The 15025-nt window shown below is 46.8% G+C and overlaps 3 protein-coding genes across 3 annotated transcripts; 2 read left to right on the top strand and 1 right to left on the bottom strand.

Moving 5' to 3' along the window:
* Window positions 1-3367: 3367 nt before the first annotated feature.
* GGS25DRAFT_125599 (uncharacterized protein) lies at window positions 3368-5834 on the top strand. The gene has a single exon (XM_049256179.1). It carries the CDS (start codon window positions 3691-3693, stop codon window positions 5305-5307), a length of 1617 nt encoding a protein of 538 aa, XP_049120161.1. The 5' UTR covers window positions 3368-3690; the 3' UTR covers window positions 5308-5834.
* A 2608-nt stretch (window positions 5835-8442) lies between these two features.
* On the bottom strand, window positions 8443-10174 carry GGS25DRAFT_476046 (uncharacterized protein). Its single transcript, XM_049259764.1, has one exon. The coding sequence runs from the start codon at window positions 9611-9613 to the stop codon at window positions 8759-8761; it is 855 nt and encodes a 284-aa protein (XP_049120160.1). The 5' UTR covers window positions 9614-10174; the 3' UTR covers window positions 8443-8758.
* A 604-nt stretch (window positions 10175-10778) lies between these two features.
* On the top strand, window positions 10779-14977 carry GGS25DRAFT_125562 (SNF2 family N-terminal domain-containing protein). Its single transcript, XM_049256178.1, has one exon. It carries the CDS (start codon window positions 11055-11057, stop codon window positions 14592-14594), a length of 3540 nt encoding a protein of 1179 aa, XP_049120159.1. The 5' UTR covers window positions 10779-11054; the 3' UTR covers window positions 14595-14977.
* The last annotated feature ends 48 nt before the right edge of the window (window positions 14978-15025 follow it).

The raw sequence follows: 15025 nt of genomic DNA, 5'->3' as shown, positions 1-15025 counted from the left end.
TTGTGTCCCGGAATACGGAGCAAGGGAAGATACCAATGTAGATATCAATGCTAGCATTGGCCCTAACAACGTCATTCCCTTTGTATTCTCGGTCCCCTGACTACCTTGCTAGTTCGCCTCAACGGTCAGGCCTATAGCGCCGTATGCCCAAGACTCATGACGCTCCTGAGTCCTGAGAATCGTGAACAACGCCGTCTTTTTAGTAATATAATCCAAGGGGGGTAATTCTCTAGAAGCCAATCAATCTAGATGAATCCTGGAGACCCCCAGATCATCAAGATGTTCTGAGTAGGATCTATGTCTATCAGAATTATTTTCGCAATGTTCCCCGCACTCCTAAGAAATTCTTGGACACCACAATCACAAGCTAAGGATTCACAAGCGTGTTTGAATTTTGATGCTACTAATAGTAGATTTCGCTACCAGCCTAGTACCAGGCCCACCCATACAACACTATGTATACCTAGTAGATACCATGATGTATGTGTGTATGGGCACCTTGACTGCTAAGATGCGGGGGAGCGAATCAGGTCAAGATGATAAGCAACATTAAACTGGTTGAGTGAAAACTATGCTGTATGAGGTTCAAGGTGCATGCGACTAGTTTTGACATTTTCTTTCTTGGATGATGTAGGGACTCTACTAGGGAGGGCGAACCCAGCTTCGAACTTTGTAACGATACATAGTACGTACCTATTTTACCAGCGGCAACGTAAGAGCATGGAAAGTCAGATTTGTATTTGTGATATGTAGGGGGTTGGGTACAAAGTTACATACTATACTAAAGCCAGATGGGTTGCGGGTATGCAAGATTGATACAGTCGGAGACTCTAAAGAGACTGGACCTTTGAAGTTTGCAATATCAAGCTTACTGCGCTTAAAAGAGCGGATGGTTCGGTATTTCCACGTTGGGTTATCGGGTGGGTGAGTTGGCAAAATGTAACTCGCGACATCGCGACATTGTCTTCGGCGCCAATGAAATTTTATCTTTTCTCATTACGAAGTCATAGACAAGTCGCTACATAAGTAGGGGGAGTGTGCAAAAGTGCAACATTACAAGTCTAGTACTTATAACTACCGCGTTTCCAGCGTGACTTGACTCATGAGGGTTGGTCTTCTTTGTAAGAATTCGAATCTATTTCAAAAGAGGTTGTCCGGGGTTCCCCACAAAGTGAGTGCCTTCTAGACAAAATTAACTCGTATCGGTATTAGACAAATGGTATGTAATACTACCTATCTCGTGCTATACTACTATCAGGTCCAGATAGAGACTTACTAAAAACATGCGTACCTAGTTAACGTAGCGTTATCTATTTACTTGTTACAGGCTGATTTCCAAGTTCCGGATTATAAGATCCATACTAGGTGTGAAGTAATTAATTAAAATGAGGCTTATGTTGGATTTATGAACTTTGAATGCAATGCCCATTCCTTACAGAAATGGATCTCGTTGATTCCGTTATGATTCAATAGGTGAATTTGTTAACGAAGATCAGGGTCCTGCCCCCCATAACGAAACCCCCAACCCCCAATCGTCTTGTGCTGCAAGGGCAAGCGGCGAGCGGCGAGTAGTCGGTTAGGCATGCCGCAGCTACGTACATATGGATTGTATGCTGGTAGTACATACATAAAGAAGTGGCTTGCGATACGGTGAGGGCTGATTTGTGGAGTTCCGGTAGAATGCCACGCCTGGGCAAGCGGCAAGGCGAAGGGCTAATACATAGTATGTAAGATAGGGGGTATTGGATCAGCCGATCACTTATACCACATGGTTATAAGTTGGTATTTTGCCTACGTAATCTGGTAAGTCTAATGACAGCACAAGAACAAAGAACACGTAGGCAGTTAGATAATTGGTATTGATATTCACAGAATACATAATGTGACCTCGATCACACTTATAATTTTTTGGGGCTGGAGTTGATTTTTAATGGAGGTATTTTGAATGCTCAAGTATTTATTTTAACATTGAATGTTGAAAAGATCATTGATGTGAAATATACATATGTAATTAATAAGTATATATACACACACACACACACATGTTGGAGAAAGGGTCATGGTCTAGACATGTACATACATAAAGTGACGCACATCGAAGAAACCGGAAACTGGTAAGGTACAGCTTATCAGCATCTGCAAGACTTCCCAGGTTGCATTTGCATTTTGCTTCAAGTTGGTGGTACATAGTGTGGTACGGATGCGACTACTTACCTAGGGTAGTACAATAGTAAAAGCTAAAGCTCTTTATAAAGTCTTCTATTTGCCTAATCGACTCCACCTTAAGGTTCCAAGCTGGTTTCTAGTTGGCACACCCCACTAAATTAGATACCACTTGGGCAAGTACAGAATGTACGAGTGCAGACTGTACTAGGTACTGTATTAATATCTCAACTTTTAGAACCTTTAGAAGTAGGAACTACCTGACTCAATGACCCAAATAGACCCAAAAGGACGGTGACTACGATGTACTTTTTTTTTTATCTTTGCCCCGAATCAGGCAGGCAGACTTAACATTCTTTTTCTTCTTATTACTTAAGTCCAAAATGATGGATGATCAATCAGAATTCAGCAAATAAACCCCTAGACAGATTAGAACATCAGATAATATGACACCTCTGGAAGAGCTGCTCCCGTGTTATCATCTGCTTGGTTCGCTTGTTAGATAGGGTTGGTCTTGGCTGTCATCAATATCCGTTGTACCCGTTTCCTACCTGGTTCGTGTTATTTATTCCTTGTTGGGCATCGGGATAGATTCCCATGAGATCCATGAATGAATACCTAGTATCCATGAATCCATGAATGTATAATATATTATTCCTGCCTAAGCACTTCAACTCCTTTTTGCCCTTTTTTATTATTTATCTACATATCCTACCTACCAACCTAGGTACTTCATCATTTCTTTCTTCTCTCTATTCCCTACCTAGTGTGAATAGTCTACACAAGTACGTTCCTAGTACCTTGCGCACAGATGAGCCACCTGTCTACGACTCTACGTATATACTTACACACAACGCCATTAACCTAGCTCGCGACACTAAAGAAAACAAAGCAACGTTGAATCCCGTACCGCATTTCCCGCTTAGAGTTATGTATCGATCGTCATAGCGTCCGCCATCGTCAGCGCTCCATCTCGACTCGACTCGATCGCATCTGAGAGTTTGTATTGCGTATACCTTGTATACCTTTCGTCTGTTCTGTGATGCCTCACTGTTATCACAATATCCGGTTGCTCCAAACGCCGTTGCGCCTACGAGAGGACGGTCTGTTAGTAGCCAAGTGTTGAAAAGTACCAACCTGCAAAGATCTGCGAGGCGACATCATCAATTACTTTATATCGTGGATCCACGTCTCTGGATTCCTGTCGTGCATCTAGCCTGCATCCCGCGTTCGACGAAACGCTTCGCTGTTACGTACAAAAATCGGCGAACCCCTGGTTGAGGGCCGCACACGACCACCAATCCGACACAGCACTTGGCAAACGATACCAGCCACGGTAGCTAGTTTCCGATTCGGTGGCTACCACGAGGGAAAAGGGAAAAAAAGAATTATCAATATCCACGTTCCTTGCGGCCATAGGACCCGCCGGGACTAATAGATTGCAGCAATAGGGTGACGAGTTATTTCTGTTACTAACAGGCACCGCTTATAAGTCGAGCCTAGCTTGGAAATCGACAGTAGGTAATCATGATGGTCCCTAGGTCCTTTTTCTACTCTCGTAAACAACCGATACCCCCAACCTCTGTACCGGCTGCATCACCCAAGCTATCTTCAGCTACGAGTAAAAGAAAGGATGATCCGTCAACGAAGAAGCACGCCATCTCTCCCACCAAGTCTACCACTATTACTACCACACCACCAAAACAGCCAACCATGGCTAAGCGGAAAATCACACAATCAGAAAGCCTATCTCCACCAAGTACCAGCCCGCCTAGTACAACGATAGCGAACGTTGTCGCGCGATCAAATACTCCTTCGAGCGCCGTAGAGATTCCCATTAAATTTAACCAAGATAGCGCGCATCAACACCGGTCACGCCCTCATGCGCATCCCCATCGGAAGCACTTTTCTCCAAGTCGAAATGGCCGAATACCGCACTCACCTGATTCTATTCCCCCATCGGTGGCCGCGTTGCTTGCTATCACCAGCATTCCTCCGCCCACTCGAAGGGGGAGGTCACGTCAAGGGCAATCTAGGGACTCATCTAGGGACTCACGGATGACCGTAGATTCTATTGTCCAACGATCACAGGTTTCAGAGAAAGAACTAAGCCAAGAATTTAGCGAGGAATTTGGTCGGGATATAGGCGATCTAAGCCCTGCATCTTACAATCGCAGCCCATTGGAAGTCCTCCTCAGTCCGCCGGATGAGTTCGACGAAGATGAGGCTTCCATAAATAGCGACGGTGCGTTTACTTCAGCTTTCTCAACTCGTGCGGCTTCATTCGACAGCATCCCGTCTCTAGGCGACTCAATTGGAACTAGCATAGTCACTTCCATCGACTCTCCTATAACGCCACGCGGTAGGAGAATACGGCCGCCCAGACGTTCTCTAGAGCCGGTATCTTCACCACCTGGCCAATGCCTAGAGCATCCACTTTCTACGAAAGGCGATTTAGAGGTTGATCAACTTGATTTCAGGGTCTTTGACCAAAAGTCGGGTTCAGGAGAGCAGAAGCGGGCCACGGGATTGATGCCATTCAAATCTGCCTTTAAATCAAATTTAACCGCATCACTTCGCGCATTGCGCTCTGCAGCTCGTTCACTATCCAGCTTCACTGCTTCATCAATTCCTCCTGATGATTTCCTCACTAGATCGATACTCACGATTGACCCGCGGGTCCCTTTTACTGATGAGAGAATGCCGCCTGCTTTAGGGGAGGAACCTAGTGAAGCAATGCGCCGTTATTTGAACCCGACCAGTAGTTCACGCGCCGAGTCACGTGTCCGATCATCTGTACGAAGCTATACTGCTTCTATACAAATGCAAACATATAAAATACAGAGATCGAGAAGTTCCCCGGCCAGCAGTCGTGCTTCAACTCAAACGGGCAATTCTAGCAAGTCCTCTAACGTCGACGCATTTCCCTCGGGTCCCCGCCAGCGTGAGATGCGCGAGAACTCGGACTTCATCCGTATTGCTGTCTTGGAGCACCTGATGCGCAAGCGTGGCAAACTAGACGACCAACGCGAAGGACATGCACGCTGGCTTCTACCGCCAAGGAAAACCACATCAAAGCCATACGAAATTGGGACTGATGGTATTCCCTCGAGATGGGTCGCTGTATCACAAGATGTGATCTGAGATCGAAAGACATGGCCTTTTCACATGCACTAGCCAACTATCATCGTCACCAATCAAATACCGCCAAACCGCCAATTACACTGCGATCCACGAGACGAGGATTTGATGACTACACTACATCCTAGGAAGCCACTACGGAACGGTCTTATGATTGTGTGGGTATCGTTACAGGGCCAACAACTGTGGGTAAGGGGTTGTCCCACTCGCTACGTCAACCGTTCACGGCCATGAACCTTGCCCTGGTTTTCCAAGTCCCGGGAAATTCCAAACATTGAATTACTCCATCTTGCCGATATCGCCAATCGAACTGGGTCCACATTATTCTTCTAGAAGCCGGAAGCTAGAAGCTAGAAGCTAGGCCTACGACAGTATGGTCATGATAATTTTCAAAAAGATGGAGAACATTCAGTAAGGGTCCTCGAGCTATTAATTCGACGTCCGATATGCAAGCGTACGACCGATCTCGGATATTAGAAGGGTCCCAACGATAATTTAATGAATTAGGGCATCTTCATCTCTTGTCGGGTTTCCTTGTCGGGTTGGGCACATCCAATTCCCACGAGGCTTCTAATGCAGGGTTGAATGCATTGTTATCTTGCAGAGCTTCGCATCAAGTCTATAATGGTTTAATCGCTCCACCACTTCGATACAGTGGGCGCACGAAGGGTATTACACTATCACAAGTTGGAGCCTTCGAAGACTTTTCGAGCGTAAAACGTTTGCGGGAGATAGGTGTTATCCTGTGTTTTCAGTCTTTGGAATTCCTTGCGTTTGCTTGTTTTCATGTAAACTCGTTAGAATACCCTTGACAGTTTCTATTGCCTTTTTTTCCTCTTTTCTGCGACATATTCCCACATCTTTTTCTTGTCATTCATTTATGATATTTTCTTCTTATCTTGCAGGCTCTCGGTGTACATTTTGAGGGAGTTGCGTCTTTTCTCCATATCCCATACCACCATGGGGGGATCCTCTCCGGCTAAGTTTAGTGGCCATAGCATTGTTTGGCGTTGGACGGAGGACTATACCATGCATTCGGCAGGATGGGAAGCGATTTTAGAGGCGGCAATTCCGTGAAATCAAATATTCGGTATTATGGATTGTGCGGCACCGAGGGGATTTCCCTCTAATTTTGATCTGTTGTGCATTACGGGAACTAGCGGATGGCGCAGGGACTTTTTGGGATTTTCGGGAAGAGATGTCTGACAGCTCATGCTGCATGGATGCCCGACTCGGCAGGAGATCGGAGGAGCTATTTAGTTGCCTACCTATGTACGTAGGGACACGCAAGGCAACGTGCTTGTTTCAAGGAAAATCTTTTCATTAGAATTCCAAGAGGTTGGTGAGGTTAATTTAGATGCGTCACCAAGCATAAGAAGCTAGCAATTTGTGTTGTATGATTTAGATCACGAGACTGTTGTAACAAACCAACCACTATACACCTACCGTATATTTTCGGCATTATGGTCCTCTTGTTAGCTCCACTTATTAATGCGCTTTACCTAATTAGGGTGATTTACCCCAAGGTTTATTCAACTACACCTCATTTCGGAGGGATTCTTATCCGATTCCTACAATATTGGCACGCAATGTCACGTGTCGACACGTGATACCTGCTCTCCAATATCTACGTTTATCTGTTATTCGTTAATAAATATATGGATATTTGAAGCTTCTTAACTGATGCATAACAGTTTAGACCTATCCTTATTGAAAAAACACAAGAATAAGATAGGTAGAATTATGATCACGTGGGTTTTGATAACACTAGTACTAGAGCCTCAGCACTGAGCTAACCACATTGGGCAAGGCGCACAGATAAGTGGAGCTAACAAGAGGACCATAATGCCGAAAATATACGGTACATATTTGCAGATTTATCATTTACAAATTTCTCCCTCACTGATAACTATATATGTAAGTGATTTGATTCGATTACTTAATGCTCACAGGTTCCAAGGTAAGAATAGAAGGTCGAACCACGCCGTGATGTTACGTTACTCCCTCGGACCAGACTACCTTTCAGTTTGCCTAGGTAACCTGGATAGAGCGTTTCGAATTAACGTGCAATTTGAAGAGATTTTCTCCTTCTGTTTCTGCACTGGTGCGGGACTAGGGCCTTTGAGAAGGACTCTTCCTATTATTACATTACGAGTACCTACGACGAAAACAGCACATCGTCTTTTTTGAGACCTCGGTTATGTTTGTTGGAATAGGTCCCACTTCCGCTAAGCTTCCAATGTTATTTCTATTATTATATATAATTATACTAACTAGTAGGTAGGTAATACGTGTGTATTATAATGGATCGCATCGCGCGATGTTTTTCTTTTTAGTATGGAGACAGAAGGGCGAGGCCGCTGTCTACTTATACGGTAGGCAGTTGAAGAATTCTGGCATCTTGGCGATTCCATAAATATCCATGGATTAGCGGGCACTTCTTGCGTGTCAATATTCGAATAGATACTAACCATAGATGGAGACACTTGTGTGATGGCCGGGAGGAAACGGATGGATGTATGTATGTAAGTGACTCGAAATTTATGTGGTTCAGATGTTGTTACCCCTGGTACCTACCTACCTATATGTAAGTAGATATCTATTAATCCAACAGCGCAAAGAATCTCCAAAATTTGGTCACGATGTTCGTACATACAATACCTACAAAAATTTCCGTGCCGAATTCTAGATCTGACAGACACCTAGCTAGATGATAGGATGGTAGAGCTATATTCCGAGGAGGCAATATTAGTGAGAAAAACTTTTTGAATATTCTAGTGTTAGAAGCCATCTTTATTAATAATTCCGCTTATAATCCTCCACATACTCCGGACAACCCAAAAATTTGAAGATCCACATCGTCCAAGAAGCTAAAAGTTTAGACCAATAGTATGGAGCGCCTTACCATTCAGCTTGAGGAGGATGTCTTATACTCCCCGGGACGGCCGGAGTAGGCAGGTGTCCACTACTGTGGTATTTGGTAGCTTGAGGCTTGAGAAGTTCTCGGCGAAATACGATTCAAATTACGTTTAGGTGTCTACACAGCCAATCATTCCTCATGCGACTCATGACTTTGAAGGTTCAAACATCAAATTCAACATATTAGTAGGTACATCTTGTACAATACAAGGGGGCGGCTTATAGATCCCCATTCTTAATTTAAGCTTATTTTGTACCCTAGTCCTAGATCTGGGATATCTACAACACTAGCAGTATGCTTACGTACCTCGGTACGTATCACGATACTACTATATCCTCTCTTAGCTCTGAGTTTGTACTATCCATACAAGAAAACCGCTAATATACACACCGTATTAATGCCGGATTCGAAGTTGTCGAGGCAAACCTATTGCGCCCCCAGCCCTCCTTTACCTAGCCTACCTAGAGATCAATGAAAATTCCTCGTTCTTTTCCTCCGTAATATCCCTATTTTGATCCCGATATCTTGCGACGTTTATCTAAGAGCTATACGCCGAGAGTAGAACCATGCTATTCCAATCGCTGCTATCCCGACTACCCAGGGCGCGGATTGTAGCGCGCCTTGAAGCCACGATTTGCTTTCTCTCGGATCCGCTTCCGCCAGGTCCGTGACTGCTTCCCCCTCCTCGCTCGGGAACTCTACATTTGGGATCTCCTTTCCGAGAAACGCGCAGAGCGGCTCCCAGCCGGACCCTATCGTGTACTCCAGCCTCCTCTCCGGCGGCACCAGACTCCGGACCGCCGCAAAGTACGCGTCGTACGCCTCGCGCGCCCGGGCTTCGTCGACCTCCTCGCTCGTCTCCGCGCCGAAGAACCCGAGGATGATCCGCTTCATGGCGTGCAGCGGGCGGGTCGTGGTCACGGTGGAGGCGATGAGCGAGTGGACCGCCGACTGCGGCGACGACGACTGCTGCTGCATGAAGAGCTCGCCGCGCACCTCGGGCGCGAACGCGGGCCACCAGGCGTCGAAGTCGCGCTGCACGACGACGACCCTGGCGCCCGGGTACGCCTTGATCAGGTCGAGGGCGAACGGCGACGCGAGGTCCGTCACCACGTCGTACGGGCCCCAGATCGCGTCCCAGTCCTCGCGCGTGTACGGCGGTCGAGGGGTTGCGCTCGGCTCCGAGGGCCATTTCGCCTCGGCGGCTTGCGAGAGGAGCTCCCACGAGCTGTGCATTACGTCCTGGAGTAGACCGTTTTCTGTGCTGTAGCCGAGGATCGTGTAGGCTTTGGCCATGGACTTGTTCGCCATGTGGAAGAGGCTCGCGTTGATCACCTTCAGGCCGTCGCCATTGGATGCGGGTGCGGGTGCGGGGGCTGGCTCCTCCATTGTAGCTGCTGATCGGATGAGTAAGGGTAAAAGATATAAGTACGGTAAGAAATGGGAACGTAGGAAGACTGTCAGGAAGACATGTCTGGCTTGACTGCTAGGTAGGTACCTAGATATATATGTGATGTCTGGTGGTAATTGTAAAGGGGGGCAACAGTATGAGATAAGTCACGTAAGTGCGAGGCGCAGGTAACGGAAACGATGATGATGGACTGAGCTCACCCATGGAAATCGCACGCAAAAGAGGTACATTTCACGTTATGGTTGGCCAACCTTACAAACTTGCAATGGGGATGTGGTAGATGATCTGCGTATAGCTCCACTACGTATTTTACCACCCAGATGAACAATGCCATCCATGGATGTAATATATGGGCGGCGACCACGTAGGCTTTCATCATTGATTCGGCGGTTCCATGGAAGTTGTTGAGCTTTTCGCAAGACGCTCGACTACAAGACAGATGTAGGTGTGATACTGTGACGTGAGCTGTTGAGAGCTGAGATGTAATGCATACATGCGCACACATGTACTGTAAGTGTAGGTACTACTAGGTAGGTAGGTCACTGGTGCTTACCTACTTAGGTACCTAGTACTAGGTACCTAATTACCTAAGGTTAAAGTCTAAATTCTAACATTGAAATTCCCATAAGCTTTAATTGGCACATAGTTAACTACACTTTTCTTTTCTTTTCCCACCTTCTACCTACTAGTAAAGCACCAATTCTTCTTCAACGGCCAACATCAACACCCACAAATCGGACCCTCTTCAAGTTGTGCATACACCCCGGGATTTACTATGTACTCATGTCACACGCTTAGGTACCTAGTATGAACTAGGAGTACGAACTAGGATCTGGTAGGGCTTATCGATAATCAATTCATTATCGTTCCGATGCTGACCTGTTGTACCTACCTAGTAACTAACTTGACAGATTAACCAATCAGTGTGCATCGCCGTCTGCGTCATTCGGGGATTCCTGCAGGCTGCACGTACATAGTACTGCACGCTACATACCAGGTTCAAGGTTGCCTGCACATTACATATCCTAGTGGCGTGGCGTCCAACTTACACTTACAGCACTGGGAGCCTCAATTCGTCACCTTCCTTTCCTCACCTTTTATCTGCACTGGTTGCCTAGCTACCTGCCTAGGTACCCACGACCTCATACAGTACAACAACGTTGAAGTACGAGGTATATTGACTATCCAGTACTTTTTACCTTATTCTTTTTCTTCACTTCAATAATCACTCGTTACCCTTCCTTTATTCTTTACATTTCATCTTGTATTATAAATAATCTCATCTACACTTCGAAGCCTTTCACCACTTTTCCAACCTCACCACTCCTTGACCCTTAATATTCGAACTGGAAGAATATCCGAACTGGAAGAATAAAACCCCCCAAACCCATCGGCTGTTGTGCCACTCCACACTCAGCTATGGCTTTTGATTCTGGAAGTGGCGATGGCGTGAGCGCCAAACCGAATGACGCTCAACCCCAACAACCCAGCGTGTCAATTGCCGAACAGATCACCACCATTGTCCAGGAAGCTTCTACTCCTGATTCCGGTGCAGAGATTGACATTTCCGACATCTCCGACGTTTCCGACGATGCCGCGGCTCTCAAGAATCTCACAACAGGTGTACGCGATCAGGAAGACCTCGAGAGAGACATCACTCACCAGGCTAGTATTGCATTGATTGATGCAGAGAATAAGAAAGATGAAAAGCGTATTGAGAAGGTAGAAGCGACTTTACAGAAACTCAGTGCCCAAAAGAAGACTCAAGAAGAGCAATTTCGCAAAGCCATTGGCAAACCTGAATTGAAGCAAACTATACGCGCCAAAATCGCCGCCATAGAGGAAGAGACTAAGACCGCTCAACAAGACATTACCGATTTACGAGCTCGTATTGAACAACGAATTCACGAGGGTGCCAACGCCGAGCAGGCTCAGGGTGGGAGCAGGAGGTTACCTAATGAGACTTACCGTCAATTCCTCATCCGCACGGGCAAGATCACACCCTTTGCGAACATTGGACTGAATCGCCCTCAAGGTGACACGGGAGACTTGGCCGATGCATTAGGCGATGCAGAGGACGAAGCTGCGGCGGCACAATTGGGAGAGGAACTTGGATTCGAGGCACGCTCTCACCAGAACCTTCGTGCTCCTGGTTTCGATGAAGAACCTAAATCAGATCTCGTCGTCGCAGAGTCTAAATCTCCACTGCCACCACGAAAGAAGCGCAAGCTGCAGCGCAAATCCGCTTCCTCGGATGATTTCGTCGCGCAACCGTCTTCTGACGCATCCGAGGCAGATTTCATTGATGACCAAGATGATCAAGAGTCAGAAGATTCTGACAATGGACGACGTCGCAAGAAGCCTAAGAAGGCCGCCGCCAAGGACGGTAGTAAAGTTGATCTTAGTAAAATTGATGATGGCAATGAGGCCAGCTACCAAACTCGGATTGCAGACTGGGCTGATAGACGCAGTAGAGCTAGGCGCCGCCGACGACAGGAAAGAAGAGATCAAGGATCCGAAGAAGATGATAGTGGAGATGAGGATGAATGCTTCAAACCTTCTCCGGATCACGCGAGCTGTCGTATCCAGAACGGTCTGAAAGTACCCGGTGATATTTACCCGGCTCTATACGACTATCAGAAGACTGGTGTTCAATGGCTCTCCGAGCTTTACCATAACAACGTCGGGGGAATTGTCGGCGATGAGATGGGTCTCGGAAAGACTATACAAATCATCGCCTTTATTGCTGCTTTGCATCATAGCAAACGACTCGAGAAGCCTGTAATCGTGGTTGCGCCAGCCACCGTTTTGAAGCAATGGGCGAATGAATTCCATCGCTGGTGGCCCCCATTGCGCGTATCGATCCTTCATTCTTCAGGCAGTGGTATGCTCAATGTAAAGGCGGAGGGTAGGATTGAAGAAGACGATGAGGCATGGGATGAAATATACGGCGAACGGCAGGTTAGCAAAGCCGCCAAGAAGATTGTTGATAGAGTTGTGGAACATGGCCATGTTCTCGTTACCACTTATGCAGGCTTGCAGACATATGGACAGGTCCTGACCCCCGTAGAGTGGAGTTACGCGGTCTTGGACGAAGGCCACATGATTCGGAATCCGAACAGCGCGGTTACTGTATACTGTAAGGAGTTGCGCACACCGAACCGAGTTATTCTCTCCGGCACCCCCATGCAGAATAACCTCATTGAACTATGGTCTTTATTCGACTTCATCTACCCCATGCGATTAGGGACGCTCGTCGATTTCCGCAATCAGTTTGAAATCCCTATACGCCAAGGAGGTTATGCCAATGCCGGCAATCTTCAGATTATGACCGCGCAAAAATGTGCAGAAGTCCTCAAAGATACCATTAGTCCATACCTGATTCAACGTCTCAAAGTTGACGTAGCGGCTGATCTCCCTAAAAAGACGGAACAAGTTCTTTTTTGCAGCCTTACACGACCGCAGCAAGAAGCCTATGAAACGTTCCTCCAGTCGAAAGAAATGGAGGCTGTTGTGTCTGGTAAAAGGAATGCACTCTTTGGGATTGACATCCTTCGCAAGATCTGCAACCATCCCGATTTAATATCCGCGAGTTTGAAAATAAAGAAAGACTACCATTGGGGATCAGCAAAAAAGTCGGGTAAGATGCAAGTTGTGAAGGCGCTCCTCCAAACGTGGAAGCGCTTCAAGCATAAGACTCTCCTTTTTTGTCAAGGAGTCCAGATGCTTGATGTACTAGAGAGCTTCGTGAAGCGTTTAGGGTATATTAAATACCTACGAATGGATGGCGGTACCGCTATCAAGGGCAGACAGAGCCTTGTTGACCAATTCAACAACGATCCAGACATCGACGTTTTCTTACTGACCACCAAAGTTGGTGGCTTGGGTGTCAACTTGACTGGCGCAAACCGGGTCATTATCTTCGATCCGGACTGGAACCCTTCGACAGATGCCCAGGCTCGAGAGCGAGCGTGGCGTCTTGGACAGAAGAAGGAAGTCACGATATACCGACTCATGACCGCAGGAACTATAGAAGAGAAGATGTACCACCGCCAAATCTATAAGCAGTTCCTGTCTAATAAGGTACTGAAAGACCCCAAACAGTTGGCGACCTTCCAGATGAACGATTTACATGACCTCTTTAAGCTAGAGACACCCGGAGACGGGGTGACTGAAACAGGGAAACTGTTTAAAGATTCAGAGGTCCAATTCAGCAAGCCTTCGACAGCGGATGGCGCTAAGGATCCAGGCCAGAACGCAACGGATTCACGAGATCAGACGAAGACATCAGAAGATCCGGCCAATGACGACCATGACCGAGAACTCCACACCATTGAAGGGGTGGCTGGTGTTGAGGAATATAAGCCTGATGCAGATGGGGAAGATACGCCAGGCAAGTCGACGGAAGAGGATCGAATCATGCAAGGCCTTTTTTCCCGCTCCGGTGTACACTCAGCGCTCGAGCATGACAAGATTGTCAATGGTAAAAGACAGGTCCGGGCAGACCCAAGAATGCTGTTACACGAGGCAAATCGTGCAGCGGCGGAAGCTGCTGCCTCCCTTCAGCGCGCAAGGGAGCAGACACGCTCTGTGCCAATTGGCACCGTAACTTGGACTGGGGATGTGGGCCAAGCTGGCAGGCCGTCGAACGCGCGCCGCAGCCAAGCTATCCCCGAATCGGGAAGCATCCTATCCGGGCTAGCCAACAGACAGGGACGAAGCTCCCGGCCTGGCCCTTCCTCCTCGGCCAGAACTACAAACCTGGGAGTCAGGGATTTTGCGGGCATGATCCCAAAGTTCATCAGGGAGCACAACGGCCGGGTAGCAACACAACACTTGGTGGATCACTTTGACCAGTATTGTGGTACGAAGAAGCAATCCGATGCATTCAGGACCGCGTTAGACCGCGTTGCGGATATGAAGAAGAGAGGATCAGTAGGCTACTGGACACTCAAATGAGGACACTTAAGAGTACCATTTGGAGGGTTATAGGATATCGGAGCCTCAAGCGAGTTATGTATCATATTACTGAACGTCAGGCCACCTTCTCAAGCGTAGCATATAAACTCATAAGGTGTTTAGGAGCGGGCCACATTTGCTTTAGCTATACCACGGTTGCTTCACAGCCATGCGAAATGAATTCGATTACTTTTACATTCATGAAGAGTCTGATACTAAAATGGTTTATGGTGATGATTACTAGGACGCTTCTTCGTTATCAAAGCTTCTAATAAGTATATATAGTAAAAACTACATACGATAGTAGTATACTATGTAGATATGTATGTAACTAATGATGAGCAGCGGTGACAGTCGGCAGAAAGATGTAGAATAACCCTAACACTAATCCTAATTCTCGCTTAAGGCGGTGTGCGATTACAGTCTTAATG

Source organism: Hypoxylon fragiforme (assembly GCF_022984875.1).
Source record: "Hypoxylon fragiforme strain CBS 206.31 chromosome Unknown GGS25scaffold_2, whole genome shotgun sequence".
In the NCBI taxonomy this organism is placed as follows: Eukaryota; Fungi; Ascomycota; class Sordariomycetes; order Xylariales; family Hypoxylaceae; genus Hypoxylon; species Hypoxylon fragiforme.
Note: the sequence above shows the minus strand (reverse complement) of the source record. Positions and strands in the feature narration are given on the sequence as shown.